Genomic DNA, 26,601 nt, shown 5'->3' on the forward strand with positions numbered 1-26,601 from the left:
TTGCTTAGGTACATCTTATTTATTTGCAAACGCTTGAATTTCTCTCTATACTGGCAAGGTTAAAGGCAAATAGAATACGCCATGACTTCTGGCAATTCAGTATTTTTTCTTCCAACTGATTAAAAAACAGCGACGAATTGTTCGTTGATGAGATAAGCTGTATATTATTTTTGTTTGCCAGACAAAAAAAGAAAAAAAAAATTATGCAAAAGCTCAAATTAAAATCTGCTTAATTAAAGTCTATGTACGAATATAAAAATGAATGTTGAGTGTAAATCAAGCGTTAAAAGCTTTTAAGTGACGCGTGCCCAGGCTATCTATAGAGCCCTAAAATGATATTTGGGCGAATATGAATGTTTGGGCGAATTACGTGAAAATATAAAATGAATGTTGGGTGATATCATACACCTTATATGAGTGTGTATACATGGTTGAACAAATAACGCTAGTATGTGACTGGCGAGATATGGCGATAAGATAAATTCAAACTCAAATATTTAACATTGGTATTAACACAAGCTTTGCCACTCAGCTGCCGTGTAGGCAAAAAATTAAATAAATAAATGAAAAACGATTCTGCAAAGCGCTGGAAATTGAGAATTCAATTGAGCTTAAAGCTTAACCCCACTTAATGAAACAGCGTGTGTAACCATTCATAGTTCAGCATTAACTTTGACCCACAAACCTAAAAAAAATGTAAACAAAGCCACCCACGCAACAGTTAGTTCGACAGTTCTATGAACAAAAGCGTAAGCTAAGCTTTGACGCTGTCTATAATTAGCTAAACAATAGTCACACGCAATTTGTTATTAGCCCTTAAAAAGTTAAAAGAGTACAGCTCATGCTGAATTGCATTATCAGCGAATACAGTTATGGCAATTGATAAGATAAGCGCCGAGAACTGTTAAGGGTGTTGCCTGCAACAAAAAAATCTTTCCGCAAAATATTGATAAAGACAACATCGTTAATAAATTCACCTATTGACTGAGTAAAATGATAAGACAAACTCGACAGAGAGAGAGAGAGAGAGTCGCTCTCTCTTTGTTGAAACAGTTACATGCTCACATGTAATGTTTCATAACTAACTGAACACAGACATAACAGTGCTGCGCGTGTGTGTCATCAGCTCTTTGCATTTCCACGTGTTTCATTTAGCGTCTGTGGGCAAAGCAAAGGTTGTGCAGAGCGGTGAAGGGGGAGAGAGTGCGAGAGCGCGCGAGTTAGAGAGCGCAGCGGTGCTTTACCTTTTTTTTTGCTCAACGATCAACAAAGTTTTTGCCCATATCGAAGCTCACTCCAGCAGCGCTCTCTAACTTGCGTGCGCACTCTCGCTCTCTCTCTCACGCTCTGCTCGTACGTGATATTTTTTGTGTGTTTGTGTGTGAACCGGTGGTGAAGTTTTAGCTTTATGCTAAGGCTGTTTTTAGCATTGCGTTTATTCGGCATTAAGCTTGCTCATCGAACGGTCGTGTCTCTGTGCGTTGCTCGCTTGAAAACTCAGGCCCCAGCCCAGTTAGTAACGGCGCGGCCCAAAGTGTGTCTCTCTAACCAACAAAAAAGCCGATCGTGGTTCACAAACTGTGTAGTGCGTGTGCTCAGTTAAAATATAACATAACGCACTGCCGTTCAGTGTTCATTAGGTAATTAAAATGACAAAAAATTCAATTTAAAAAAAAAAGCGTGCAAAAATATACAGACAGACAAAATCAAAGTCGCAGTCGCAGTCGCAGTCTGTGCGCTGCGCAGAGCGAAGAGCAGCGGGGAGAGCATATTGAGCAATTTATGAGCCTCTGCTGCTGCAATTGGTTTTTGCTGCTCTTGTTGTTGTTGTTGTTGCTGTTTGTTCTTTCATTGTCATTTTGTATGTGTGTGTTTGTTGCTGCTGCTTTTGTTTTTGTATTTAGCTTTTTTCGTTGACATTTGTCGGCTGTCGAGGCGTCGGCGTCTCGTTTGCGCCTCTTTCTTTCTTATTTTTTTTTATTTGTACGCTGTTCAGTTTCATTTTCAAGATTCTTTTGCCCTGTTGTATCTGCTTTTTCGTGATTTTATTTGCGCCGAAAACAAAGTTGATAGCCGCAGTCGCATTGCAGCCAGCTCGCCATAGAGATCTCGCTGCCTGCCTGCTGAGCAAAAGATCAGCAAACGCGTTGAAGGACTCGCGACTGTAACAAACAAAAACAACAACAACAACAGCAGCAGCAGCAGTGATGCTGCAAAGTAAAATCAAAAGTGCAAAAAAGTATCAAACTGAAGCTGAATATATATAACGTGTGCAGTCGTATATATTTATATACGTTTTTATAAATAAGTTTTATATACAGACACAGTGCTATAAAATACTGTAAACAAGCAAAACAAGAAAATATTTAAAACCAAAAAAAAGTGCTAAAACAAAAATATAAATTTTCGCAATCATTTTCATACACAGAGACGTGTTGGTGGTGTGAGTAATCTTTTGCAGCCTAGTGTCATGTTATCTAAGATCAAGGCCGCAGCGGCTGAGTCGTGATAAGAACTGAATCGAGTGCTTTGAGCTTAGCGCTACGCTAATCAAAACATAAATCAATTGATCACAGACATGTGAGCATCAGCTGATTTTCTTAAGCTTTAACCAACTGGCTCGGCTCATAAACATTAACATTTTATTTGCGGGCCAACTTGACCCTGTTTTGAAACAACCGCTACAAGTTATATAATTGCCAAAAAGGTAGACAGCGAAATGTGTAAAAAAATGAATAAAAAGCGCTTGCTGCATTAATGGCCAGGTTAAGAGTCTCGCGCACTTAAAGTTACTTAAGCGATCTGCCTGCGATTATAATGTTCAAAAATTATTGTGAAAACGTTGCAATGCTTCATACGAAATCTGAAGCAGATAGCAGTGGCGTCCATGACGTATACGCAATATACAGCAGCCCAAAAACCACAAACAACTTGTAGGTGCTCATTGGTTATAGATACAGTTATAGCTTACAGCTACTTTTTAGGCATAAACATTTCAAATTTCGTTGTAAGTGCCTTATAACAAATTTGATTTGTTTACACCTGTGGCTTTCAACTTGTTGCAAATTTCACAATTTTGTTGCAGCCCAGAACAAATTGCGTATACGACTCACTCACACACTCTCTTGTTAACGTGGGCGGCGTCGTGATTACGCAACATTTGTCGTTCTCTGGAACTCGAAGCTTCCAACTCTGTTGTCGATACTCTGTTGTCGATACTCTTTAGACAGGTGCTAATTTGTAGCCGCATAATTCACAGAAATGTGCGAGTGCGCGTTCAAACGTTTCAGCGCAAAGCTTTTTATGGCCCATAACTCAACGAATGAAAAAACAAAAAACTTATTCTTAAGCACTAACGAAAATAACACCTACAAACAGTCATTGGGCGCTGCTGCTTATCGCTCAATTTGTAATTGTTGCTATTTTTTTAAACAACTGCTCACTTCCGTTGCTGCCACATTATCTTCGTGGAAGAGTGGAAAAGCCTTTCTTATTCTACTAGTTGCCAAGTCACAGCTTTGACGTCACAGCAAACAACAAAAATATGTTGATAACAAAAGGTGTAAAGTACTGTGGCCAATTTATGAGCTGCTCACCTGAAAGCAGCCGCAACAAATTTAAGAATATTAAAAAAAATATAAACAAATTTATAAAAAGTTTTGCTGCTAATTTCTTTTAATTTAATTTTAATGGCAAACAAAATATTTAAAATTTTTCTTTTATTTGGAATGCAATTATTTTTAAATTATTTTATATTTGCTGTTTAATCAAGCGCTAAATAATAGCTTAAAGTTATTTTCAAACGCATTAACATTTTTTCATTAGAAACAAATTTTTAATTGCAGCTAATGCTTAACAAAATATTTGAGCAATTAATTCTATTGGAATTTTTACTAATTAAATGCTGCAAAGAATTTTTGAATAGTTTTGCCGCTTAAACAATTATTTAACAAATGCATTCAAAGTAAACAAAAATCAAAAATATTATTTGTCAATAACAAATGTTGCGCTTAATAAAACTTTAATGTTAACTTATTTTATTAGCATGTTTTTTAATATATAATTAGTTGCGCTGCGTAAACAAATAGTAAAGCAATTAATTTTATTAGCATTGCTTCTAATTAAATATTTAGAAATTTATTATTAAGCAAATATTTAAATAATATATAAATAATAATAATAAATTTGTACAATTTTAATTAACTATACTGTTGACTTTTTATGCAAAAAATGTGAAGTATGCACAACTCATTGAATTTTTTCGCTGCATATGAAAATTTTAACGATGCATTTTACAACTTTCGGTGCTTGAAATAAAATTTTTGAATGCCTCTCAAGCAGCAAGAAATTTTCATTGGCGTCCCCAGTCTGCTGCAGTCTCGATTTTCCGACGACTGCGGGTGTTCTGTTGCGTCTCCAGCAATTGGAAACGCGTCGTCGTCGTCGCCCCAGAGCAACAAAAACAAATCGACAAAAAAAATTGTGTAAACATTTGTTGTGGGTGCACAATATTTTTTTGGTTTTTTGGGTGACAACCTTGTGCTCAATAGATAGGAAATGCGCTTGTTGGGATGAGCTTTGATAAAGAACAACATGCACTTATCGCTGTCACAATCGAAAGGCAGCAGCAACAACAACAAATTGGTCATAAACAAATTGTTAAAGCTCTCAAGAGTCTGTCTGGCAGAGCTTAGTGCATTTTTTTTTGTATGCACATGACTTGGCTATAATTAGAATAATGTGTAGATAAGATAAGATAAAAAACATAGACTGCCTATAAAAATGTAGAAAAATGTGAAAATTGTTTAGCGCATGGCAAATAGTTTCCGCTAGCGACTATAAACAAAATTCCACAAAAAACTATTAGCGTGCGTCCAAAAATAATAATAACAATAACAATAGCCAAACAGGTGGCCCCAACTGAGCTGAAGCTGTGGGCAACACTTTGATTAGTTCATCAATGTGAAATTATTTATAGCAAACGCCAAATGATTTGGTCAATTGGCAAAGGCAAATCAAAGGCAGACAGCGCATATGAGCGTAAAATAAATAAATATATTTATGTGTTAAATGTCAACAAAATGTAGAGCGTGTTGACCTCGTCTCGGCTGCAACTGCCTGTGCGTCTGTTGCTGGGTCAGCGCGGCGTATGAGTAATCTGCAGCCTACGTGACAATATGCTAAGCACGTTAAGCAGTTCGATAAACAAATTTAAACAATTGCTGATTTGTATGGGAAGCAATTGACGCATGTGGCAATATAAACAAGCGCTGAGCTTAACTTAGGCTATTGCAATTAACTTGGCTAATTATGAGCAATTAAAATCAAAGTCGTTGCTGCCTGTCTCTGATATGCAAATAAATTGTTAAAAATAAATACAATTTTTTTTTTATTTGCCAGTCAAACATGCACAAATGCAATTGCCTTGCCGCTCTCTTATGTCTGTCTGACTGTCTGTCTGGCTGTTGCACTTTCGTTTTGGGCATGCGAATTGCACATTTGCTGACTTTGCTTTTGTTTTTGCCATTTATGTCTTATAAGAGGTAATCAAGCTCACACATTAGCATGCCCCAAATGTCAAAAGGAAAGAAACAAATGCGCGACGTTGCGCTCTCCTTCACCTTCGGAATTGAGCTGTTGCTACATTGGCATTCCCAAATTTGCCAAGTGGCCTGGCCTGGCCCGACTCGAAACCAGTTTGCCAACTTGTTGTTGTTGTTGCCACAAGCGGTGGGTGCCGGCCGGCCGGCGAGCCAAGCCAAACCAACAAGTGGTCATAACTGTCAAATGCTTAGACTCTACCGCTAGCAACGTGCGGCAACGCGGCAACAACAAGTGGCAGTGGCAAGCCACTTTAATGGTCAACAATCGTGCGTGCTCTTAACGTGTCAACTGCCAAGTGCTGAAGCCACAAGCTCCACAGTAGAGTCGAGTCGGTAGCAGCAGCAGCAGCAACTTCGACTCGATCATGCGATCTCTTTGGCATTAACTATTGTTGCTCCATGCACACCGCAGACGCTGCTGCTCAGATATTTATGCATGTCTATATAGATGCTTATATACAGTTTATTAAAGCTTCGCTGCTACCAAAACCCAACCGCAGGCTAATTTGTCCAAAAGGAGTGTCTACACTTGTGTGTTCGCCTTTGTTGCTGTTGTTGTTGCCCTTCGGTGAGGCAAGCTTAACTCACTGTCTGGCTGGCTGGCTGGCTGGCCTTGCAGCGAAAGAGATAGCAATATGCAATAGCTGGACCACACTGCGCTACAAAATTCAGCACAAAAGTTAGTTAAAGTCAATGTAGCGCCAAAAAGTGCAAAAAATTAATATAGAGAGAGTTAAAAATGAATTTAAGTAATCTATGCTTAATCAATAAAATTTGTTAATTTATATACATTATATTATTTTTATATATTTATTAATTTGAAGTTAAGTTAAGGTCACTGAATTAATATATGGAAAGATAAAAATGTCTATATGCTGAAATTCTTAATAAATTTTTTTTATACATACAAACAAATTTATAAGATTCTAAAAATATTTTTACAACATATACAAATATTAATATTTATTCGTGGCTTAACAAAAATGTTCACATTTAATTTGACTCTATAAGGAAATTGTTAAAAAATATGTTATATTTTATTTTAAATGCACTTTCAATAGAAAACGGAAATTCCACAAATTTTATTATTTATTTTAAATTTTTTAGTTTTTGCTTCAAAAAATCTTATAGCTAAATAAAAGTTTGAAATTGTTTTTAACAGCAACTCCATTATTTAATAGCAACAAGCTTATAGTTAGTTTGATAGCTTAAACAATGATTTAAGTAATTAATTTTATTACTATTTTTGCTTATTAAATAAATGTATTGCTGCTTAAACAAATATTGAATAAATTAATTTGCTTAGCATGCGCCATAATTCTGCGTTATTAAACTTGATTTAATATAATTCACAATGCTTTAATTATATTACCAATTGCTTCATACATTTAGGTGAAAGCTGCTCAAAGCTTAAAGCAAACTTTGTAGCTTAGTGTAGTTGTTTGTTAGCTATTTATCTAACTGGCCTGTAAGGCCTGTAAGTTGAACTTGTGCTACGCATTGGCAGGTGCAATTGGCAAATAATTTCACGCTCTACTCTTTGGTATTTATGGGATGCTGTAAGCAAAAAGATAAATGTAAAAATGCCAAATCGATGGCAGCCAAATTATTGCAGCAATCCGAATGACTCATGGGCAAACTTGCAGTTCAAGTTAGTCGGAAGCAGTTGAAGTGTTAATGAATGCAATTAAATGTTGACAAGGCCAAGCTATAAATAGCAGCTGATCAAGAAAAAAGAAACCCACGCAATGCGCTGTGTTCAACTTTGCGCTTTAGTTTAAACATTAGCAACACTAACTACGCATTTTTAGCATTGGCAGTCTATGACTAATTACTAAGCATTGATTAATGCCAGTCAAACACACACACACAGCCAAGTTCAATGAAATGTCAATTTAGCTCGCAGTTTGCAGTTATGCATGCATATATCAATTATATAGACAATTAATGCTAGCAGCAGCTAATTACACTCATTGAAGTTAGTCTTTAGCTAACAAAGGTCGAGGCGTACTAAGCTCGAAAGCTAGTTAAGCTGACAGTTAGTGGCGACGCTTACGTAAAGTCCAAACAAAGTGCAAACGACTTGGCGACTTGAGCGACCGCCTGGCGCCTTTCATTGGCTTTCATTGCAAGTGCAGACGCAGACGCTTAGTACTAAATCATCATCATCATGATCAACTCTATGCTAAATCGACTATATAGTATATATCAATGACAATGATAAACGCTGAGGTGTCGAGCAAAACTTTTGGCGTGGGCGCGCATTCAAAACTCAAGTCGCCCCAACTGTATAAATATGAAATAATCAAAGTGTCCAGTTTGCCTTTCTCTTTGCTGCACTTGCAACATGTTGTGCCCCACTCTCGCTCGCTGCTTCATTAGTAGACCAACAATAAATTTTGCGTTTGTTATTTTTAAATATTTTTTTAACAAAGGCTTTTGCCTAATCTACCTATTTATTTATAAATGTCATGTTTGCTGATAACTTGAACTTGAATTAAATTAGCAACATAATTCAAAAGTGCTCAACACCCTTTTCTGGCTCTGCACACATTTTCTGATAGCGCCAAACGTTGGCAAAAAGCCAAAGTCAAAGCCCAAAGCAATGCCGAGAGGCTGTAGAAATATCAAAAATTGTTTTGCTGAACGCTCGCGCGCTGCCGAGTTCAAGTTCAATGAAATTGTGCGTAGCGTTTTGCAAATTCAAAAATTAATGCGGGCCAAGCTGCGTATGTGTGATTTTTGATTGATTTAAGTACATTGAATCAGGCGATTTTCACTTGGTTTGCTTAAAATGTCAATCAAAAATTTACTTTTTTAGGCATTTTTTTATGCCAAAAAATATTTTGCCAAATTAAATTGCTTTAAATTCAATGTAAATTCATAAAAGCAAAAAATGCAAGCAGTGCTTTAGTCTTAACTTTTTTGGTAGCGCCTTAAGTGCTTAAATTTTAATATGTTTCAATTTAAAACATCAAATATAATTAAATAATTGTTAAAAGTAAATTATAAAACTTAAAAAAGTATATTACTGAACTATTTATACGCATATGAAATAAAATAAGTGAGAAATCATAACGTTGAATCTTATACTGAGCAAAAAAAATGCTCATTATATTTAATGTATATTTTTTATTGCTCAAGAGTAATGATTAGATGCTGAGCCTTATTAAATGACTTAAAATTAATAACTAAAATTGTTGTACATAATTTATAATAGAGACTATAAAGATTACGCAGAGCTGAGTTCAACTTTAATATTTTTTCTAGCTCAGCAATAACTAAAAATACGCAAAATTGATAATTAAAATTTTTTTTAGAGGAATTACGCGCCATAGATTAAAACAAAGGCTATCTATCTATCTATCTATCCATCTATCTATCTTCATCTTTAGCTATTTTAAAGTCTCTGGGCTCAAGTTTATTCTCTCATATGTTTTATGACACTTTGGTGCATTGACTTGTGCATTTGGCTGGCGATCGAGCCCACGTTTTTTTTTTTTATTATTTTTTTTTCTGTACATTTCGTTGCCTGCGTTTTGATTTTGGTTTCACCTTTGGGGCGTTTGCTGCTTCGGCGGCAACCAACACGTTTTGCATAATGCACACAATTTTCGCTTACGCTGAGCGTTTTGTTTTTTTTTCTTTCATTTTTTTTATGGTGTGTGCTTATTGCAATACTCAACATTTATGTATGGCGAGTATCTCAAAGATTGGTTTTTACTTTTGCTTGCTGTTTTCGTGGAAATCAATAAAACACTTGGCTGGCTGGTCGGCTGGTTGGTTTGCTTTCTGCTTTTTTTTTAGTTAATAAAAACTTAAATGTAGCTCATTTGCTTTTGATTGGCGTTGCCATATTTTTGCGAGCGGCGGCGAGTTCGCTGACTCAAGCACAAAATGCTTAATTGACAAATTGAAGTCACTGTGCGAATTTATTATTGATACACACACACACACACACACAGACAACTTATAAAACCAAATTGGGTCATTAGACCCACAACTAGACAATGGGGCCTAAGTGACGGCTCGAGTTGAGCTCGCAGTTCAGCGCGCGCGTAATGAGCTCAGCGTTTCAAAAATTAGAATATGCTAATTGTCTTTAGCTCGCCGCTATATATATATATATATATATGTCTACCTGCCCACTATAGTTATGGCAATATCTTAGCTTTGGTTTTGTTTTTTTTATGACGACATGAGTTTGTGCAAATTCGCGTCGTTTGCCTTGAATGAACTGACGCCAGTTGAAATTGTTTTTTATAGTGTATTTGAAATTTGTCACTGCACATGCTTCAGATGCAATCTACATAGCGTTAGTGCAATGCCAATTTAGAGAGTATTTCGCATTCATTATAATGCTCAAACGCTTCAAAACTGAAATATCATTTTGTGAATGGTTCGGTTTTGGTTGCTAGGCCAGAGGCGCTGAGTCATTGGTTGGGGTTAACTGATGCAGGTAAGACAAACGAAATCACCTGATGTTTTAATTGCTGCGTAGAGCGTAGAGCGCTCAAAAGCAAAATCCACGAAAATGAAAGCCATAGACATAGAATTTCAGTTCAATAAACTAAAAGATATATACAGCCAACTCAGCTTTGCGCTTACTTTGCATAACTTATAAGTTATATATATAAAGTAGCTATATTATACAGCTAGTTGTCTGTCTAAATTGTTGTTTATTTTTTTGCAAATTGAGCTGCGCACAACTCGCACAACGCTAAAAATATAAATAAATTCAACGTTTGACTATAATAAAAGCCACGCTGCTTTTATTTTTATTTGATTGAAGCGTCAAGCGCCATTTGAGCTGCTGAATGTAATAAAAAGATTTTCAAGTTCAGCTTTAGTTTGCGCTTTCTTGTCTTAGAATTCTATTTTATTTGGTTTTAAATAAATGTAAACAAAATTCAACTTTTATTGGATCAAAATGCATTAAAAAGATTTTCAAGTTCAGCTTTTTTTCTTTTTTATTTAGTATAGCAGCAATATTATTATTATAAATAAATGTATATAAAAAAGTTCAACTTTTATTTGATTCAAATGCAATAGAAACATTCTTAAGTTTAGGTATAGCTTTGAATTATATATAGAAAATATAATATATATAAATAAATGTATAAAAAATTAAACATTTACCTGCTGCTTGAATCACGGGCAGCTGCAAAATCTCAGCTGCTGCTGCTATTAAAGCTAAAAAAAATACAACTTTTGTTTGCTTTTGTTGCAATAACCGGTTTGCATGTTTCGTTATGTGAAAAAGTATGTTAACTTTTGCCATTGTTTATGTGTATGTACAAATTGCGCTAAGTAATAGTAGCGCTAGTGTCAATTGGCGTTAATTTCATGACAAATGAAATTTATTTCCGTTACCTGGCGCCAACAAGCTGCCACAAGTAGCAATGCTTATACAAAATATATTTATTATGACTAAACTTAAAGTTCAATTTTCACTTCCAACTGGTTCTATCTCAAAAAAAATATATATTAAATATATATTTGATTGCCTTCAAACCTGTTGCTGTGTCTTAATGTATTAGCAAATATTTTTATTAACTAAACTGTCGCTGTCTATAAATAGCGCCTGCCTGTTTGCTATATACACTTTGCTGCGATTTGATTAATATATATTTGTTAAAATATTTTGTAGCTGTGCTGTGCTGCCTAAACTGAGCCACTTGCTTGTTAATTATTTTTAACACTCAATTTCATTTTTCTTAAATATATTATGTGGTTTTTTATTTTTTGGATTGACTGAGTCAAGGTTGTTGAGCATTTGTCATCATTTAAGTTGAATGCCTTTGCTGATTTTCTTCAATTTGCAAACAGTTTTGTTGCTCTAAGTTTTTTTTCGCTTTTTTTTGGCTCATTAAGTGGCACATGTGTTTTGCACTTGCCACAATATGAAGCGTCTGGCTAATCTCAGTCGCTTCCGCTTGCTTTCAATTAAGCATTAAACTCTCGGATTAACAAATGTATATTTAAATATATATGAAGTGCAATTAAATCGGCTTAATTAGCCAGCTGGCGCATGTGTCTCTCTCTCTCTAAGCTCTCAACTGGTTGAGCAGCTGGCCAAAATTGGCGAAAACATTGACAGATTTTGATAAATGCCGCTGCAAGTTGCAGGCGCCTTATGAAAGTGAAAGTCTTTCTCTCGCTTGCGCACTCGCCTAAACAGCAATTTGTCAATTGCCAGCCCCTTATGGGGGAAGAAGACATTTGTGTGAGTTGCGCTTAGCCAAATGCAATGACACAATTTGTTGCAACTTAAGTTGCAACCACTTTTCACATGTCTGCAGCAAATCTGTGCGGCTGTGCAGCTTCCAAACTGTTGACCTTCAGGCAACTTTTTTGCAATTTGCATGCGTGTGTGTGTGTGTGTGTCTGTGTGTGCCGCTTCATTTCCAGTTGGCATTTGTTGCTACGCGTCGCTTTGCTTAAGCCCGCATCATTATCAGTCCTCAGTTCGCTGTTGCTGCCTCAATTAGCGGCCCTATGCAACAGCAGCTGCTGCACATGCCGCAGCATACAAATTTTTAGTGCCACGCTGTGACCATTTGCCCAAAAAAAAAAACACAACAAATTTATGCTTTGTCCTTGGCTCGGCTGCCGCTTAAGGTGGTTGCAATCGTTTTTTATGCCTCTTGAGCAACCTTTTAATTTAACTAAGCAATAAAAAAAACATTAATTGCAATAAAAAGCCGTTGCTTATAAAATTTTTGTAATACAAATTTCAACATTTAATTAAAATCAAGCAAATAAATCTTGTCAAAAAGACTTTTATTAAAATTATATAATTGCAATAACAAAAAGCGTCTTGCTAAGTTTATTTTAATATAATTTCACAACAGCAACATTTTAATAAAATTAAAAAAGACTTGTAAAAATTATAAGATTAATAAAAATATAGAGCTTGGCACTATATAATTTAATTTAAATTCATATAAAAAACATTTCACAACAGCAGCATTAAATTAAAAATAAAAAGTAAAGCTCTCAAATAATAAAGAGCGTAAATTAAATTGTGCATTTCAATATGCAATAAAAATTTAATTAAAGTTTAAGCTCAAAAAACAAATCTTTTCAAAGGAATTAAACAACAGCTTGTAAATTTAAAAGAAAAACTAAATGTGTCAAATTAAATTGTGCATTTCAATATGCAATAAAAAAAAGTTTAAATTCATATCAAGCTCAAAAACTAAATCTTTTCAAATGAGTTTGTTATCAATATAAAATTAATTAATATTAAAAGCATGCACAGTCTTCTAGAGCTTATAAAGAGCAGCTAACTAGCTCTACTTTTAACTATGAGTAGCTATAAATTGTATTAAGCATTTGATAACAATTATGCATTAAAATTTATAAAAGTGCCAACAGCAATTAAATTAAGCAAAAACTAAATGTGTCAAATTAAATTGTGCATTTCAATATGCAATAAAAAAATGAAATTGAAGTTTAAATTCAGACGAAAGTTAAGCTCAAAAAATAAATCTTTTGAAATGCGTGTACTATAAAAAGAATAACTTCAAAATATGCCTTATATAAATAAATAAATTAAAAGACTTATAGAACATAGTTTAGCTTAGTTCTGCTTTACACTATTAGCTATGCAATTATTGTTTATAAAGTGCATTTTTTACAAAGTTTTAGTGCAACAATATTAAATTTAAGCTATAAAAATTGAGATACTCAAACTGATGAGCTTTGACAATTATAAATCTAAAATAATAAAGTCTTAGAGATCATACCGCTAACTCTACGTTGAACTATTAGTAGCAGTAAATTGTATTAAGCATTTAATTATGCAATTATACATTATTGCCAACCGCAATTAAATGAAAAACAAAAAGGAAATCAATTATTAAAGGCTTAGCTAACGAAATTATAAACTTAAAAATGCATTAAGGCCAACTAGCTAACTCTAGTTTGCACTTTTAGTTGGCTGTAAATTATATATTGTGTCTATTTGAATATTTGATATGCACTTGTGTCTTTGCCGATAAGCCAGATGTGCGCAATCTACGTTTATATATCTTACAACTATATAATTTATTGCGGTTGCAGCGAGAGAGAGACTTTAATGGAAGGGGGGGAGGGGGAGGGGTCTGAGTTGTGTGGGCTTATCAGCAAGTGAAAGAGCAAGGCGAGTTGCACTTAAATTGCAACCACGAGGCAGACGTCAATCACTTTGCGTTGCGTCCAGCAATAAATGCGCGAGCATCAAGCTACAGTTACAAATAAAGTATACACACACACACATACTGTGCACACATAGCAGATTGAGATTAAAAGCAAGCCGCTTGTTAGTCTTGAAAGCAGCTGCGCAGCTGCTGCTGCGACCTCCACCCCTTTAACCCCACAGCAGGCAGCGAGCTTCGACTATAACTAAGGCATATGTAATTGTAATTTGTAGCAGTCGCGCTCGCTCTCGCTCTTCGTCTCTCACAGTAGCTAAGCGACAAATGCTGACAGGTGATTAAATTAATAACAAACAAAGGCTAGAGCGGCAGTCATATGATAAATGTACGCCTAAGTGCAAATAGTTTATTAATAAACTGCTGCCTAGTTAATCTTCATGACGTTGGCCACGCTGCTGCAGCCAAAGCTGATTCAGTTTTGATGTGTCAGGTGCTTCAGCTTGCTGCTGATGTCACACTATGCCAAAAAATATAATGTACATAAGTTAAATTTCGTATTGGCGTCGTGTCGCACTTAAAAACTTATCAGAGAAAAAAATGGCAAAACAGAATGAAATATTAATTACCTATGAGCTATGATAACGTTGGCCTTAACTACACAAATCTAACCACGATAGCGATTCTCGATAGCGTACAGAATGTGCAAGCGAGACAGCAATAGTGTGTATAACAAATGACGCAACGTTTGATTTCTTGCGCAGCGATCAAAGCTCATGGAAGCAGCTAGACACACACAGTTAGTTACTAATTTTAACTGTAGGCGTGCAGTACCAAAACTCAGGCAAAGTTTATAAATAATTATTGTCAACTATGTTGCAGCAAAAGTAATTTAATTATGTTGCTATTATTATATACCAAATTTAAAAAGAAAACTATGCATACGCATAAATATTACAAACGAGTATAAGAATATTATTAAATATTAAATAATAAAATAAAAAAAATAAAAGCAATGCAAATAAATTAAATTTACAAGAACTTATCAAAGCTTAATAAGTTGAAAACATTAAAATGTGTGTACAAATACTAAAAAAATATCAAAAAACTATAAATATTAAAGACAATATATACAACATTTATTAATAATTAATTCAGATATATAAATAATAAATAATAAATACACAAGTTATTAAATAATAAAACATTATAGCAATGTAACTAATTCAAATTCACAAGAAATAATCAAACTTTTATAGTATAAAAACAATTAAATATCAAAATAATTAAAAATTAATTTACAGTATTAATTTCACAAGAATTTATCAACTTTTATAGCATAAAAAAAAAAATATCAAAATAATTAAAAATACTCAATTATTTAATATAAAAATAGCACATATAAATATTAGAAATTTAAAAAGATTACAAACAATGAAAATGATCAACAACATAAATAAACAATATATAAAAAATATAATATAGCAAAGGGTTCACTATTAGACAATATAAAAAACAGCCCTATACACTTAAATATTTAAAAACTAAGCTAAAATTTTAAGTAATAATAAAAAATTTAAAAAACGATGATGCCACAAATATTTAATATAAAAATAGCACATATAAATATTAGAAATTTAAAAAAAAATATGGTGAAATATGCGCATCTATAAACAACAAACAATGTTATTCATTTTGACAAATAATGAATCAAACGCTTATCAAACAATAACAAGCAATGTTGTTAATTAAATTTTCTAAGTATTTGCCAAACTTTAACAGCAAACATGCAAACTGTTTTATGAAATTTCCTTATAAAATATAAATTTATTAATATGGCGCTTCATTTGTTTTATTTGCAGCTAAACGCGCTTGGTTTATAGCAAACTTAACGCCATGTCACAATACAAAACAGCGCTGCTGGCTGCGCTGCTTGCTGCGCTGCTGTGCGTCTATGCCGCAGCCACGCCCACGCCCACATCCGCTGCCGGCGAGCACTGCCCCGCCGACTGCCAGTGCATTCTGTCCCCGCACACGCACAAGCCGCTGGTGCATGCCAAATGCAACAGCACCGCCGGATTGGGTGAGCAGTATGTGGCCACGCCCGGCGCGTTGCCGCTGCATTCCATTGATTTGTCATTTGTGGGACTTACGCGCCTGGGCCATGCGCTGGACACGCTGCCCGATGTGACTTCGCTGGATTTGTCGCACAACGAGCTGCACGACTTTGGGCATCTCGGCAAGCGTTTGAAGAAACTCAATCTGAAGCACAATCGCATTAGCTCGGCTAAGCTGGCGAAGCTGCCGCAGCATCTGCAGGTGCTGAACCTGCAGCACAATGACATAACCTACCTGCCCATGGAGCTGACGCATTTGCAGCAGCTGCAGCAGCTGGAGCTTGGACACAACGAGATCAACTGCTCTTGCGGCACGCTGGAGGTGCGCGACTGGCTGCAGGAGCAGCATGTGTACATGGAGAAGCCTGTGGTGTGCAGTCAGCCGCTGGAGGCGCATGGCAAGCCCTGGCTGCAGCTGAAGAAGTCCGAGATTTGCGCGAAGGAGCAGCGCGGCTGGTACGATGACGATGAGAACGAGCTGATGATGGGCGATCAGCCCATGAGCGACGAGCCAGAGGAGCACGAGGAAGAGCTGGGCAAGGACTATTTGATTATTGATGGTAAGAAGGCGGCCAAGTCGGCAGAGCCAGCTGCGCCACCAGCGCTGAGCGATGTCGAGGGCTCTGGTGACCTCACCGAGATGAACATGCAGCTGCAGGCTACGAACAATGCGCCCGTGACTGTGGCACCACCTGCTGCTGAGCCACAAGCAGCCAAGCTGGAGCAGCAGGAGCAGGAAGAGGAGAGCGAAGAAGGCAGCGGCAGCGGCGGCGGCATGTTGATTATTCCAGCCTTGCTGCCCGAGCATAACAATCACGACGACTTTGAGCCACCAGATGCAGTTGAGGAGCACGACAAGAAGAACGACGACGACGAATTCGACAATAAGCCAGTGGAGCAGCCAGCGGTCACATTCCACTCCCAAGGCATCTTCGATAAGGAGGAGCCTGTTAGCGAGGAAGCCATTGTGCCCATAGTGCAGACCAAGCTGGACACAGCCGCAGGCAGCGATGTAGTAACCGATGGCCCCTTGGCCTCCGACAAGGCCTCAGAGGACATACTGTCCGCCAAGATTGGCAAGCAGGATGACAGCAATGCCATCTATTTGCTGCTTGGCGTCATTGCGCTCATTGTGCTGGGACTGATACTCTTTGTTGCCATCAAGCGCTGCCGCTACAACAGCAACAGAGCAGCGCGTGATGCGGAGGCAGCGCGTCAAACTGAGCTGCTGGACATGGACAAAAAGAATCTGGGCAAGCCGCTGGGCAATGGACGCAATGGCCATGAGCATTCACCTTTGATAGGCGAGAAGAGCAAGCTGGATGATGCGCAGATTGTCAATGGCAAGAATCCTTATGACAACAAGGACAATGCTGGCGGACAGCCGCTGCTCAATGGCAATGGTACTGCCAATGGCGATGCCAAGGATGTGCCCACTGTTAACGAACCGGAGCCAGCAGCACATGAATATTATCCCATTACTCCTAGATATCCAACGCCACAATCTCCGCGTGCCTCGAAGTATGCGCAGCATCCACAAAACGCCGAGCAGAATAACAATGAACCCGATGGCGCTTATTTGCCTTCGTCACCCAAGTCCGGACGCTACTCGCCCGTCTATTCACCCGAAACGGGACGCGTCAAGATTAAGCTAACGGAGACGCCCAAGCCCAAGACGCCCATGTTGGTTAATCGCAGCAAATCCAATGCTGGTGAAATTCAGCTTACGCCTTTGGTATTATAAGTGGCCCAGCTAGCAACAACAACAACAAACAACAATTGGAGCTGCAATTGGCGTTTCAACTAGAGCTTAGGACAATCGATGTACGAGATTGCAACAAAAACGGTGCTTTGAACAAGAAGAAGAACTATAACTATTTGTTTTAAGTTACCGACCGCCTACTTTTGCAACTACAACTCCTTCTACTACAACTACAACTACTCCCCCCCTCTTAACTATAACCATTTGTAGTCTAGCACTAAGTAAATTAATTATACTTAAGCATATGTCTAGTTTAATACCAAAGTTTATGAAATATCTTAAATGTTAATTTCCAACATACAATATGGATAACAAACAAACTTTGCAACTACACAACAACAACAGAAAACAATTTTTTCAACGAACGACAAGCTGCATGCAGCATCAGCATGTGATGTACACATAAAAACACATACATACATACAAAAAAAACACACACACACCATTACTTATGTATATGTAATTTTATAGAATTGCGTTATGTATAAATTATTATGCTTAAGCTCCATTCTCTTGTGAAAATATAATTGTGAAAATGGATTCAAACATGAAATTGTAAGCAAACGACTTTTTATTTTGAATAGCGCGCCAAACGTACTGCTTGCGAGTTTAGCAAAGACATGCACCACATGAGCAGTGTTGAAACAAGCAGTGCAGCGCACTGCTTTAACAAACAGCTGTTATTATTGTATTTGCTTTTATTAGTTTTGTGTGGCGCAATAAAAAATTATTTTAAATATGCTTAGCTTAAACAGTTAACAAATGAAAATGTTTAAATATAGTAGTGTGTATGCATATTGTCCTTCGATGCTTAGAATAAAGTTTCGCGCATGGGCCGCTGCACTTGTCGTTGATTGTTGTGGCGCTCATCTTCGCTGCTGGAGCTTTGCTCAGCTGCAGCAGCAGCGCTAAAGTTGCCACTAACGCGTCGGCTTGTGGAATTTTTGCGCTTCTTACGCTTGCCCTTGTCCAGATCCAGCTCATCAGCGGAAGTGGAGGCATTTGATCGATTGTCGTCAGGTAGCGAGTGTAGATCGGGTTCGTTTAGCTCTTGAAAGTCGCTGGCTATAGTGGAGGAGGATGCAGCTACAGGTTTTTGCACTGCGCTGCTAAAGTAATCCTCAATGGCAGGATCAAGCGGCGAATTGGGCATAAGCTGCAGCGTATTGACCTGCGCTTGAACACGCATAATCGCTGGCGACTTGGGCTTGCGCTTGGCAAACGGACTGCTGGGCTTGCTGCCCAAATCCTCATACTCTGGATCGGTAAGAAACTCAACGCTTTGAGCCATGAAGTTGGCACGCTTGAAGGGCGGTATTTCAGCAATCTTGGGCTTGCGCTTGGTATACGGACTGTTCTCATAGCTCTGGAAGTTGCCAATCTGCTCGGCGCTTTGCAAGTTTTGTGTTTTCAAATGCGCAGCAGGAAAACGCGAGTCCTCAATGCTAAAGCGACGACTGCCCGACTGTGTGCTGTACTCAATACGCCCCGTACGCCGTTGCGTATTGTAATGCGCTGTGCGCTCCTTGGCGCGATTGGACAGCATTTCAACGCTGCGAAATCTTTGACGCGTATCCAGCTGCAGCTCCTCGCCAGCAGACTCATCGCCCTCGGGCTGTGTTTGTGAGCGACGCAGCAGCTGCTTGCGCGCACGCGCATTAACGCTCAAGTCCAGCATGGACTTCACTGGACGCTCCAGCTTGGGCATAAGCAAAGCATCCTCATAGGAAGGCAGCAGACTAATGTCCTGTGTTGGCTGCAAGTTGCTCGAAGATTCCTCACGCAGCATGCGCTCATTGAGAACGCGACTGAAAATCAATTATATAAAATAAAGATAAGCTTGCTATGCAAATTGTAACTTACATGCGCTGCAGTTCGTCATGATTCTCTTCAAGCTCGCGGCGATTATGTCGCTGCTTGCGTTTGCGCAAAGCTTTCCGCAGACAACTGTAGAGCACAGCTAAAATGCCTATGCCTAGTAGTGTAAGCATAATCCCGGACCAAATCTTTTCGCTCTTGTTGCTTTTGGCTGCCAGCGTCCACTGCTGCATGCAGGCTAAATCCCAAGGCTTGCCATTTAGCTGAGCAGGCGCAGCGCAGCGCACATGCTGCCGATCCTTGAGCTGCAATAAACAAATGGTAAGTAAATAAATTAAATGTGATAAGCGTGCGACGCACCTTTGCTGGCTTGCTGGTTAGATAGTCAAAGAACTCGATGAACTGCGCGCTTTGGCAGTCGCAAATCCAAGGATTGTCGCCCAGCCAGATTTGATCCAAGTACTTGTTGCCACGAAAAGCAAATGGTGATATAGGATTGGTTAGACGATTGCCATTCAAATGCAAATCAGCAAGCTCAGGAAAGCCCACAAAGCTGTTGTTGTTTATAATAGAAAGCCTGTGAAGCAAAGTTAAGCAGTTAATTATATGCATAAGCAGTTCAAGCAGTGCTATGACTTACTTGCAGTTTGCTAAATTGAGCACTTGCAACGTTTCCGAGCGCATTAGATTGGGTATATCGTTAATCAAATTATGCGACAAGTCCATGCGCTGTATAACCGACAAGCCTGTAAAAGCCAATGCATCAATGCTATCAATTTCACACCAGCTTAGATTAATGCTGCGCAGCGAATTGGACGTTAGCTTGGTTAGCTTTTGTATTATATTACGACTCAGGTTAAGCTCTTGCAACACATCGTTGCCACGCACTAGATTGCGATCCAAATAGGCAATTTCATTGAGCGCTAGATTCAAGGACTTCAAACGCTTGAGCGCACTAAAAGCTTCATTGCCAATGCTGCGCAGCACATTGCCGGACAAATCGAGCAGCTCCAGCAGCGTATTGTTGGCAAAGGTGCGCGCATCGACAGTGCGCAGCAAATTGCGACGCAGCTGCAGCTCCGCCAGCGCGGGCAAACGACTGAGATCAATGTCATCCAAATTGCAGTATGAGGCATCCAAGCGACGCAGCTGATACGCAACCAACTGATCCTCCTCAGCGCTGCCCAGCTGCAGCGCCGAATTGTGCGACAAATTTAGCACCTCCAGCTGCGGCAAAGCTTCCACAAAGGGCGTGCTCAAGCGCTGCACGCTGCAGTTGCTCAAATCCAGCTCGCGTATGCTGTGCGAGGGCAAACGTGACAGCTTGCTCAACTGATTATGCGCTAAGCTGAGCCGCTGCAGATTGGGCAGCTGATTAATCAGCTGATCGCCGCCTACAGTTGTTATGTGCGCATAGCTTAGATCCAATTCCATAAGCGTTTGACTGCTAAGCTGCTGCTCGCTGTCAGCGCCACCAAAGCTGCTCAGCTGATTGCCACGCAGACTCAAGCTCTTCAGGCTGCTGGCATATTTGAACGCCTGTCTGGGATTCAGCTGCGCCCAGTTCACAAACTTATTGTACTCCAGCAGCAAAGTGCGCAGCGAGCTAAAGCCTATCAACGCCTCCTCAGCCAAGCTGTCGATTTGATTATGCGACAGATCCAAATACAGCAGCGAGTCCATGTCTGCATACTGTTGCGGAAACTGCGTAAACTTATTGCCCGACAAGTCCAGCTGCTCCACAGGATCGTTGCCAAAGCTGGGATATGCGCTTAGACCACGCCGCGAGCAATTGGCATAGAGACTATCCACCACCCAGTGGCATGTGCAGGGCGCTGGGCAGTCCACAGCAGCGCCCAGATCACAAAGCGTCCATGCTGCAAGCAATGCAAGCAGCAGCTGCGGCCTGGCCATGCCTATAAAATAGCAAAGTTTTAATTGTTTTGGCAACTGCGTCTCAATTGTAACTTTTTGTCTTGTTTATTGCGCATGCATTTTATTTAGGCCTTATCATTATCAGCAAATGGCCACAGCAAGGCTAAGGGGTTAATAGTAGTAGCAGCTTTGACGGGAGGGCTTTTTCACTTGTAATATTTAAGTATTACACTATGTTTATGACGTCACTGTTGCGCTGCTTGTGTATTCACCTGTTTATGTTTGGACGCACAACTGCAACTGCGGCTTATCTTATCAAACGTGAGTTGTGGCAACTGCAGTCAGTCACAAAATTAGAGCATCAAACACGTTTAGCACACAAATATACGTTTCTGCTTTTTTCACAGCTGCCTTAGTAGGCTTTGCGTTTTCATTAATCAATTGCAATTAAAACACTTTCAGCCACGCCTCTCTGCATCTTAAGTAGCTCATTTAATTCCCAAGCTATGCGTCTTGGGCGCAAAGTCTTTCCAATGTCGCGTTAATACTAAACTGAATGAAAGAAAAATTACTCACCTGCCTCTAAGGCAAACGGTTACAAATTGATAAGATAAGCCGCATTGATAAGCTTATGCGCCAGTGCTAGTCAACAAGCAGCACAGTGTTGTAAACTACGTTAAAGTGTTGTGCGCGCAGTGTTGTCTTTTTTTGTATTTTTCTTACGCACTATTTATAGCAATTGGGTCAAGTTGAATATAGTTTGATTGATGAGCTGACAAATGCATTTATAATTCATTATAATATGCAAGGCAAACAGCTAATAATATTGTACTCAATTGTTAATAGCTTATTGTTAATTAAAATGGTTGATCTTTAATTAATTTATAATATATATATTTTGCTGAATCGATAATGTATCTCTAAGTTATGCGAATGAGCTGCGATAAATAATTTCTTTTGTATTTGATTAATTCAAAAATATGTTTTGACTTTTTGTTGTTGATGTAACAAAGTTTTGTTACTGGATGTACGTCTACTTTTTCTTGCAGTTGGAATTATGTTTGCTGTTGTCTGCTAATGAGAAAATACTTAACCATACTTGTTACCCTCTCTATCCAACATACTTACCTAAAATAAAGTTGCATCATTGCTCATTAACAATCTTTTGTTATTGATGTAACTCTATTTGTTATTCCTGCTGAGTTGGTTCCATTGGTTTTTTAGCCATACATTTTTTAATATCCATCTGAATCTTGAATGTTTTATAGTCTTATGCTCATATTGATGCTAAGAACAAAGTTGCATCATTACATTACATTACATTACAACTTTCAAAATATTTCGCATTTTTGAAAATCGTAGACCTTCCAAGTTTGAATGCAGTTTTATTGTCATGCATCTTACGAGTATAAAGAGGCATGAAACTCTAAAATCGGATGCCATTTCGCTGAATTAGAGCCTCAGAAAACTTGATATTTCACAGAAATTTGGTTTGTTTGCTTACTACTTTGTTCATAACTGCGTCAAATAATTTATAATCATACATTTTTACACCTATTTCATTTGTGTTTTCCATGCCTACAATTAATGGTATAAATCAGCTCAATCGGATTTTTTTTCGCTGAGTTAGAGCCTGTCAAAGTTTGAAGAACGCAAGCTTTTGTAATTGATGTAAACAACCTTTTGTTATTGATGTAACTCTATTTTTTTTCTCTAGTTGAGAGCGGCGTTCGTCTATTATATTCGTTTGCATAACGTTTGCTGAATATATCATATATACCAAAGCTACTTATTGGAATGAGCTACAGGCAGTCACAATACGCAGGCCTGGCGCTAGTCAAACAAATGACACCCATGCCATGGATTATCTTTGATAGAGAGTAAGTAAAACAAACTATAAATCTACGTCTACATCTTTATTCTTATTAAAAAAACATTTTAAAATTGTTGTATTTTATTTACAGGCGTCTGTTTGCGCCGCACGAGGACAACATCATGGCCAATAGCTTTGGCGCCTTTCCAGCTTCTCTTCACTATGTAGTGGAAGTGCTAACAATGGACAATGCAATGGACGTCACCGCTTCACATTCAACAGTTTGCAGTCCACATCCTTGAAAGCTTCAGTCGACAACAATGATAGCATTGCTGCCCGTAAGGATTCTGAAGCAACTTTAACTTTAGTTATCTGTATTTATTGATTACTAATCAAAGTTGTACAAATTATTTTAAGCAACAAACAATTGTTCAATTACCATTTAATCTTTTTTTATAATTCTGATTACAGACAAAATATAAAGCCCTCTTAGTTTGTCAGTCGAAATATTACAATACGTTATTGTTGTACATAATACAATTAATTACTATTATTTTAGTTCATATTATTATTATACATTATTCTATTGATATTACTTGTACATATATTGTATTGTATATATATATTCATTTTAATAAAATACTAAACAAAAACAAACCAAATATGTGTTTTTATTTGTAGAGAGAGGAAAGGATTCTTTAGGAAGGTTTGTTGTCAATAGCGTTTGTTTATTGTGTATGCGCTCGATTGTTCCCCTTTTCTTAGAAAGCACGCTCTTCACGGACAGGAGGTGTCTGGATACATACAACAACAACAACAACAACAATAACAAGCATTACTTACCTTACTTACCTGTTGCAACCGTACTTACCTTTGCTAAAGCCGCAAGTTTTACCCAATTCAAATTGAATGTTTACATTCAAAATGAATTTAGTTCTTTTTAAATTGTGATTGCTTTCAGTTTTATAAATACCTTGTTGAGATAGAGCTCAACAAAGTCTGAAATAAAACATTCATTCATAAGTTACAGCTTTGAAATGAGCAAAACACAAGTCTGCAGCTTTTCTTTTTAGCCACATCTTGGTCAAAAATCATCCGATTCTTAAACGGATTCTTAAATTGATGCCAAAAACAAAATTGAATCATTACATTTTGAAATTGACCACTTTCGATTTTTGGCCATTTTTAACAAAAATCGTGATGTAACCATCATGAATTTTGTCAAAAAATTGAAAATCTTGGATTTTCCAAATTTTAATGCAGTTTTATTCTCATGCATCTTACAAGTATAACAAGGTATAAAACTGTGAAATCGGTTGCCATTTCGCTGAATTAGAGCTTATCAAAGCTTGATATTTCACAGAAATTTGTCTTGTTTTTTTTACTCTTTTGTTCATAACTTTGCCAAATAATTTTTTAAAGCATCTGTTTTTACTCATTTGAATTGTATGTTCAACACTAACATAAAGTGGTATAAAACAGTTCAATCGGATTTTATTTGGCTGAGTTATAGCTTTTCAAAACTTGAAATTAATATAAAATTAGCACTGCAGAATTGGATTTCTTGCCATAAATTGGTGTAAAGAATTTTTTCATTGATCAAACACAACAGCATATGTTTATTTACAATCTCACGAGTAATTTAAGCCAAAAAACCCTTCAGTGCGATTTTTTTTGGCTGAGATATAGCTACTCAAAGTTTGAAATTAATATGAAATGAAGACGGCCTGATTTTTGCAAAAATTCAAAGGGGTAACATCACGTTTTATGCCAAAATATCGAAAATGTTAAAACTTCCTAATTTGAATGCAGTTTTGTTTAGATGCATCTCACGAGTCTAACAAGGTATGAAACTCTGAAATCGGAGTCCATTTCGCTGAATTACAGCTCATCAAAGACTGATATTCCACCAAAATTTCTCTTGTTTGTTTACTATTTTGCTCATAACTTTGCCAAATAATTATTTAAAGCATTTATGTTTGTACTCATTTAAATTGTGTATTCAATACCAACATAACGTTGTATAAAACAGTTCAATCAGATTTTTTTAAGCTGAGCTAGAGCTTCTCAATATTTGAAAAACGCAACCTTTTGTTATTGATGTAACAACGTTTAGTTGCTGATGTAACTTTATTTGTTCTTTCTCCTCTGATTATTCAATTTCAAGCGTTCAGCAATTGAGAAAATAAGCAATGCTGAAATAAAAACTCCTCTTTCTAGCAATAATAACACATTGAATTTTTCGTTGCATTCTTTTTATTCAATAGTAAGCTAATTTTACAGTAATAATGTATAGTAAAAATGGATGTGTATATGTGCCATATATTAATACAACAAACATAATTTATAATTAGCTATTTGGTGTTCTTAAATTTAAAAACGGTCTATCAAACTTGAAGCTTAGGCCGTTTGTTTCCATCTGCAAAGATTCATTGGCGCCATCCGCCATGTGTGTTCAGCTGTTGCTTCTTGGCCATCTAGTCCTAGTCCTATGCACGTATATTCAACCAATAAAACACGCAGCTTTAGCCACAAGTTGCTGCAGCTTGTTTGCTTTTAAATCGAAGTATTTTAACAAATTTCGTACTCAAACTTAAGCAAGCGTTAAGCAACTCGTCTAGCTACATATATAAACATCAGTGCAATGAACAAAGCGCGGATTTGACGTTACGTGGAAAAGCTGTCGCCGTTTAATGTTGACGTCGCGTGGCATGTGGCATGATGCAAGTTGTAGTCGAAGCTGCAGCCAGCAGTAAGCACTGCAAATTACACGCAATGTATTTTGTGCAAATAAACAACAAACACAACAGTTGATAGAGCATTAAAATTACTCTTACCAGCAGAGCAGAACTGGGAGTCAGCAGGATGTGGTAATGGTTGCACCCAGAGCCGAGCAGAGCAGAGCAGAGCAGAGCAGAGCAGAGCAGACACCTAAACGGATTTATTGTAATGAAGCGTGAGCAAAACTGAAGCGACGGCTACACTCAGACAGCGCGATAAAGTTGCAAGTGTGAAATGCTTGCAACAAGAAAAAAATAAGCAAGCAACAACACTGACTTGTTGACAGTTTGACTAGCGAGGCAGTGTAAATAATATAAAGCGAGTATTAAGTACTACAAACATAATGAAACTTATAACAAAAGTTTGAGTGAGATATTAACATTTAATATTTATTTTTGTCATAAAAGTTACATAGCTCAAGCCTTTATGCATATGCTCTGCTTCAGTTAGTGTATTGAAAGTTAAAATTTCATTTGGAATACATATAATAAATAAGTTGACGCTTTGCTTTTAAAGCAATCAACTGAAGAGCGGCGAATGCAGCAGCAGTCAGCATAATGCGTTGCTGATAAGCTCGACAGGATGTAGTCAAGACAGTTCAACCACCAAAAAAAAAAATAAAAGCGTTGACAAACTTTGAACTATTGAAATCGACTGTCTGACTGTCTGTCTGTCTGTCAGCGCTTGTCAAGCT

The 26,601-nt window shown here is 37.5% G+C and overlaps 2 protein-coding genes across 3 annotated transcripts; one reads left to right on the forward strand and one right to left on the reverse strand.

Annotated features, from left to right (window-relative positions):
* Positions 1-1,434: 1,434 nt before the first annotated feature.
* LOC108596738 (protein windpipe) lies at positions 1,435-18,043 on the forward strand. Of its 2 annotated transcripts, none has more exons than XM_017982799.1 (2): positions 1,435-1,640; positions 15,604-18,043. In XM_017982799.1, exon 2 carries the CDS (start codon positions 15,638-15,640, stop codon positions 17,600-17,602), a length of 1,965 nt encoding a protein of 654 aa, XP_017838288.1. In that variant the 5' UTR covers positions 1,435-1,640; positions 15,604-15,637; the 3' UTR covers positions 17,603-18,043. The 2 variants fall into 2 exon arrangements, with proteins under 2 accessions (XP_017838288.1, XP_017838289.1); XM_017982800.1 differs by lacking the exon at positions 1,435-1,640 and adding an exon at positions 2,364-2,443.
* Positions 18,044-18,092: 49 nt separating this feature from the next.
* On the reverse strand, positions 18,093-21,842 carry LOC108596737 (insulin-like growth factor-binding protein complex acid labile subunit). The gene is made up of 5 exons (XM_017982798.1): positions 21,586-21,842; positions 20,079-21,354; positions 19,799-20,015; positions 19,484-19,743; positions 18,093-19,428 (listed from the first exon to the last, which is right to left on the reverse strand). The coding sequence occupies exons 2-5, from the start codon at positions 21,350-21,352 to the stop codon at positions 18,432-18,434; spliced, it is 2,748 nt and encodes a 915-aa protein (XP_017838287.1). The 5' UTR covers positions 21,353-21,354; positions 21,586-21,842; the 3' UTR covers positions 18,093-18,431.
* Positions 21,843-26,601: the final 4,759 nt, after the last annotated feature.

Source organism: Drosophila busckii, chromosome 2R, assembly GCF_011750605.1.
Source record: "Drosophila busckii strain San Diego stock center, stock number 13000-0081.31 chromosome 2R, ASM1175060v1, whole genome shotgun sequence".
NCBI classification, from domain to species: Eukaryota; Metazoa; Arthropoda; class Insecta; order Diptera; family Drosophilidae; genus Drosophila; species Drosophila busckii.

Bases quoted from the DNA above. Each gene is read 5' to 3' on its own strand.
- LOC108596738 (XM_017982799.1), top strand. From the start codon at position 15,638: ATGTCACAATACAAAACAGCGCTGCTGGCTGCGCTGCTTGCTGCGCTG.
- LOC108596737 (XM_017982798.1), bottom strand. From the start codon at position 21,352: ATGGCCAGGCCGCAGCTGCTGCTTGCATTGCTTGCAGCATGGACGCTT. The intron at 20,016-20,078 runs GTAAGTCATAGC...TTTGCTTCACAG, and splicing joins CTCAATTTAGCAAACTGCAA to GCTTTCTATTATAAACAACA. The intron at 19,429-19,483 runs GTAAGTTACAAT...ATTGATTTTCAG, and splicing joins CATGACGAACTGCAGCGCAT to TCGCGTTCTCAATGAGCGCA.